Source organism: Ailuropoda melanoleuca, chromosome 14 (assembly GCF_002007445.2).
Source record: "Ailuropoda melanoleuca isolate Jingjing chromosome 14, ASM200744v2, whole genome shotgun sequence".
NCBI lineage: Eukaryota > Metazoa > Chordata > Mammalia > Carnivora > Ursidae > Ailuropoda > Ailuropoda melanoleuca.
The window spans coordinates 60484677-60490733 of record NC_048231.1 but is presented as its reverse complement, the minus strand read 5'-3'; the positions used below and the strand labels follow the sequence as shown (position 1 = coordinate 60490733).

The 6057-nt window shown below is 43.5% G+C and overlaps 1 protein-coding gene across 6 annotated transcripts in view; it reads right to left on the bottom strand.

Annotated features, from left to right (window-relative positions):
* The window catches only part of LAMA3 (laminin subunit alpha 3), a 254194-nt gene that overhangs the window by 185279 nt on the left and 62858 nt on the right, over nucleotides 1-6057 (bottom strand). For 5 of the 6 annotated variants that reach the window (XR_004620111.1, XM_034642117.1, XM_034642118.1 and 2 more), the window contains exons 6-7: nucleotides 4928-5019; nucleotides 428-543 (exon numbers count right to left, since the gene is read on the bottom strand). Coding sequence is in view for 5 of the 6 variants with exons in the window: in XM_034642117.1 (XP_034498008.1) it covers nucleotides 428-543; nucleotides 4928-5019 (208 nt within the window). In the remaining variant the exon portion in view is untranslated. Of the gene's footprint in view, nucleotides 1-427; nucleotides 616-4927; nucleotides 5020-6057 lie in introns of those variants that run through there. The other variant, XM_034642116.1, reaches the window with a different exon arrangement.

Genomic DNA, 6057 nt, shown 5'->3' with positions numbered 1-6057 from the left:
GTGAAAAAGAGCAGAATATAAAATTGTATAATTGTATAAGTAATTAGATAATCTAAACATATTAAATAATATGGATTTAGGATTCCGATCCAGCATCACATTCTAAGAAACGGTAAGGGTTTACAACTTAATAGTGGCTACACGATCTTTCAGACGAGTAGAAACAGAGGCCAGCATTAAGTGAATGCTTAATACATATTAGCGATTATTACTGCTGTTATTTTTATTCTCCCGTTCATATCTGAATTTAGAATGGGGCACTTCTACCTCCAGGTTGTGTTTTTCGAAACGATAGACAGACCTGAGTCCCTAAGACGGACACCACCCTACCGGCTTCCTAAGCACATGGGAAACCTAGCATCAGGGAGAAATGAGAGGAAAGAGTGGGCGGGGCCTCACTCCCCGGAGCCCCTCCCCCGGCGCTCACCTTCACACTCATTGCTCTGCTCCCACGTGGCGGGTCGCCAGCGCCTCTGGTTGTACCCCGCACAACAGCGATCGCACGTCTTCCCACAGGTGTGGTGCTGGCATTCACACCGAAACCTGGGCATGTGGCCAAGCACATCTCAGTTATTCAAAAGTTTTGATTAAGATCAGTTGTTCCTGTGTGAGAAACTGACAGTCATGGTGGTTACCCAAGGCACCATTCATGGAGTAATTATGAGAACAAAGCACTTTGCATATGTTATTAGTTCAAGGCGCCCTCTCTTCCTTATTGTCTCTATTTTGTAGATGGTGACACTGAGATTCCAAGATACCAAAACACTTGCCAAAGGTCAAGTGATGATAAGTGAAGAGCCAGACTTCAAAGCTAAGCCTGTCTTGACTCCAAAGTTCCAGCTTTCTTCTCTACCAGCTTCCATAACAGGAGTTGAACACAGGAGCAAGCAAGTGCTGAGTTTACTGGGAGTTCTTGAGTACCACATCTTCACGAAGCTCTGGAGCAGTCCTGGGAGAAAGATCTGCTCAGGTCTCTTGCTCTGAGCCTGGGGTCATGCACAGAGATTCACCAAACCCAAGAGCCAGTTCCCAACAAGATCTCAAAGGACCCTGCTCCAGGAGGCTGCCCCAGCTCCAACAAAGAGCTCCTTGCGAGGCCAAAACCAGACGACTCAGCAAGGCGGGGGGCTAACTATCTAAAAATCTGCCTGCAAAGAATTATACATCTGCACTACAACCACCTCAGGTTAAACTGAAATTGATGCCATGGCATTGGATTAGAACTCCCAAGCTCTGAGCTGTCACTTATCTGTGCTTAAAAGAGGATTCAAAACAGTTGTCTAAGGCTATGCCTGTGGAGATCCTCTCAACTCTTCTAAGGGGGTGGTGGGGCATGGCATGCAACCAGCTGCACTCCAAAGGGAAGGTATCATCCCTCTGCCAGCTCAGCTGCTTGTTAAAGCAAATGGAGACAGATTTTACTCACAGCACAGAAGAGCTGGAGTCCAAATGGACTTTTATCAGACAGGTATTTTAGCTCACTGCCAATAAAGCATACGCACAAGCTGAACTGACAGCATTACTTAGGGAATATTGCTTGGAGAACATACAGTCCAACTACTCTCATAGATTAAAATTGAGAGCAGGAAAAAAAAAGATACTAGCCTGAATTTGATTGGTGTCACCCACAAATAATTGCTTTTTCTGCTTCTTTCTCAGCCTAGGCTGATGGTTGATCTAGAAAACTCAGCCTTGCATCTGCTGTAAGGATGTGACTGAAGATGTTGCTGACTAGAGAGACCTCTTCGTAATGATCACGCCACATCGCTCCCAGAGAAATTGCTTATCTGATCCTAGTGCCAACGGTCATGCTCCTAAACAACTGATCATTCTTTAGATTATGATCATAGTGAAAGAAGAAACTAGGCAGGTTTCCCCTTTTGAGTTGACTGCTAGGAAGCTCAGAATTACATTTGTGATCCATCCACATTTCCATGAATCAAGTTATCACGGTAGACATGCTTAATTCAGGCCCTCTTCTGCCTCTTCATGCATTCTACTTGCTCAGCAACTAAATGTTCTGATTGTCCAGTCTTTGCCTACTCCATTAAGTCACTGCATTGCCTTAAATATGTTATAAGATCTTTTTCTTTGACCTTGGCCCAGCAACTTCTTGCTAGACATGTCTCCAAAGACATGTTCTCCAAAGAGAAACAAAAGCAAAAATGAACTATTGGGACCTCATCAAAATAAAAAGATTTTGCACAGCAAAGGAAACAGTCAACAAAACTAAAAGGGAGCCTACAGAATGGGAGAAGATAGCTGCAAATATCTTACCCAAAATCTGTAAAGAATTTATCAAACTCAACACCCCAAAAAAACCCACAAAAAATCCAGTCAAGAAATGGGCAGAAGACATGAACAGACATTTCTCCAAAGAAGACATACAAATGGCTAACAGACACATGAAAAAATGCTCAATATCACTCAGCATCAGGAAAATACAAATCAAAACCACCATGAGATACCCCCTCACACTGCTCAGAATGGCTGAAATTAACAAGTCAGGAAACAGTGGATGTTGGTGAGGATGCAGAGAAAAGGGAACCCTCCTACACTGTTGGTGGGAGTGCAAACTGGTGTAGCCACTCAGAAAACAGTATGGAGTTCCTCAGAAAGTTAAAAATAGAGCTACCCTATGACCCAGCAATTGCACTATTCAATATTTATCCAAAGGATACAAACATAGTGAGTCGAAGGGGCACCTGCACCCCAATGTTTACAACAGCAATTTCCACAGTAGCCTAAATATGGAAAGAGCCCAGATGTCCATTGACAGATGATGGATAAAGAAGATGTGGCAGATATACACAGATGCACGCAAGCGCACAATGGGATATTACTCAGCCATCAAAAAGGAAATCTTGCCATTTGCAATGACGTGGATGGAACTAGAGGCATTATGCTAAGTGAAATAAGTCAGTCAGAGAAAGACAAATACCATATGATTTCACTCATATGTGGAATTTAAGAAACAATACAGAGGATCATAGGGGAAAGGAAGGAAAAATAAAATAAGATGAAAATTGAAAGGGAGGCAAACCATAAAAAATGCTGAACTCTAGGAAACAAACTGAGGCTTGCTGGAGCAGAGAGGGGTAGGGAGAAGGGATAACTGGGTGATGGGCATTAAGGAGGGCACTTGATGTAAGGAGCACTGGGTGTTATATGGAACGGATGAATCACTAAATTCTGCCTCTGAAACTAATTGTTAAAAATTTAAGATTTTTTTCCTATTCATGGGTATGGATTTCCTCAGCATTTGCATGAATAAGCCTGCTGGGCAGAAGCAAACCAGCAAGCAGTGGGAGGCAAGGCTGTTGTGTTGGTGTAAACTGAGGCAAGGGGAAACAGTTTCTCTACTCACCTTGGTTTCTCACTCTGTGCCGCCCAGTAAAGAACCCTTCCAGGTCTGCCAAGGTCAACAGGGCTTGGTAGCCCTTCCAGGAAGGAAGTTCAGACCCTCTCCAATGACTTCAGCTCCTCTCCTGCATGATGCCATTTTGTCTCAGGCTAAGGGACATTAGACCAACCTCTTTTCTCCCCTCTCTCTCCAGCTCAGGACTTCTCTGATCTGACTTCTAATGTCTTAGGGCTCTACCCTCCAGGAGGCAATGGATTCATCATCAATAAATACGGGCTTGCCAAGTAAAGGCTGGTCAGTTGATGGATTCGTGTTGCTGTCTCAGCACTGCCTGATCTCGGAAGGAGGGCTGACAACACTAGGGATTGCTGCTGGTCAGGGACAGGGCTCCACACCATAGAAGTTGGTGGCTGGCACCTGTGCCTGAGCATGAAGCCTAATAAGGTACAAACCTCAACTGATTAAAAGCAAAACATCTCTGGTAAATGCTGCTCATGGGGAATTGTAGACTCTAAACAAAACATGGAGAGAAAATTGCTACTCTGTCTAGCAGCCCGTCATTTCCAGCCACAACAGCATCCCTCTTGTGTTGATAACGTGAGTGTATACAGTTGCTGAACACTTACTAGTTAGTATCCATGCATCTTATTGTATGTAAAATAGACCTCAATAAAAACAAAAATGGGTGCACCTGTGTTCATAGCAGCATCCTTCACTATAACCAAAAGGTGGCAGTAACCTAAATGTCCATCAACAGATGAATGAGCAAAATATGGTATACACATAATAATTCTTATTCAGCCTTTAAAAAGGAGATTCTGACACAAGCTACAACATAGATGAACCTTGAGAACATGATGTTAAGTGAAAGAAACCAGTTGCAAAAAGACAAATACTGTGTGATGCCACTTATCTGAAATACCTAGAGTAGTCAAATTGATACACAGAAAAGGGGACGGTGGTTGCCAGGGGCTGGGGAAGGAAGGAGTGGGGAGCTGTTGTTTAAGAGGTGCAGAGTTGCAATTCTGCAAGATGAATTGGCTTCTGGAGATTGCACAACAATGAGAATGTACTTTACCCTACTGAATTTAAACCACTACCACTTAAAAATGGTTAAGATAGTAAACTTTATATCATGTGTATTTTATCACAATGAAATAAAAGAAAAAAATATTTGAAAATGTAAACCTGCTGATCTCATTACACCAGGGATGACAAACAAGGTTTGTTTTTTTTTTCTCTTGCTAACTCTAATCAATTATTCATGGATGCCTGGGGCACCGTCTGGGGATGGGGGGACCCCCAGAGGATTCAGTGGCTGCATCCTAGATCATCCCCAGGGCACTGTGATTGATTAGCCATGTCTTCTACGGGCTGGTTGGGGCATGTGGAAGCAAGTGCAGGGCCAGAGGAGGGGAGAAATAGACACACCATTTATTTGTTGACAATTAAACATTCCTATTGAGGGCAAGAATTTAGAAATATTTAAGGGAGATGCAAACGTCTACTGACACAATGAGACTCATTCACAGCAAGACTAAAAAATGTGTACAGCGTACTTACAATTTTTCAGGATTGTTTGCATTGCACTCTTGGGCATGGCCATTGCAAACACACCGCCCACCAATGCTGATATCCTTTATGCTGTAATAATACTATATAACAGAAGACACAGTGTCAGTTTTACTGAAGAGCGACAAACTTTGTTTTACTAGTCTGTAACTCACACCTGTATTGGCCCTCTTCCCTTTCATCCTGTAATCTTGAGCCTACCTTAATACAAAAGGGAGCAGCATTCGGATGTAACTTCTCTTACAAAATAAATGCATTCCTCAATCAAATGTAACAGGATACTGCCAAATTTGTGCACGTTTTAAAAGTCAAAGACTTAGGGGCGCCTGGGTGTCACAGCAGTCAAGCGTCTGCCTTAGGCTCAGGGCGTGATCCCGGCGTTATGGGATCGAGCCCCACATCAGGCTCCTCTGCTATGAGCCTGCTTCTTCCTCTCCCACTCCCCCTGCTTGTGTTCCCTCTCTCGCTGGCTGTCTCTGTCTCTGTTGAATAAATAAATAAAATCTTTAAAAAAAAATAAAAAAATAAAAGTCAAAGACTTAGATGCATGGAAGGAAATTGCCTTGTAGAAGCCTTGTTAGCTCAAGGTTAATAAGGCCAACGGCAGAGCTCACGCTCCAAAGGGCCAGACAGAGCGAGCTCGGGACTCAGCTGAGGAACAGCCCCTAAGCCAGCCACAGATACGGGAAACCACGTCATCTGCCAGGCCCCTGTCCAGTCCGCGGGAGACCTCCCCGCTAGCAGCAACAGGTGCCAGTGTCCACCCGCTCCCTTACTTCTCAGACTCAGCAGGAGAGGCGCAGAACCCAGAGAGAAATCTGGGGGCTGTCGAAAGATCTTTCTCATGAGGTCATGCTGCCAGTCAGAATACCTGTCAGCGAGGAAGTCTTTGAACTCACAAGGACAAGGTTTCTGCATCTTTTTGTTGTTGCTGCCCCAATCAGTCCCCTTAAAGCACTCCAGTCACTCAATGTAAGGGTTCTGTTCTGATTTCCACACTAAAAACTGTTAGAGTATAAGTGTCCTGGCAACTTCTTACTTAGTCTGAAGACATTAACAATCCCTCTTGTTAAAGATTTTATTTATTTATTTATTTATTTATTTATTTATTTATTTATTTA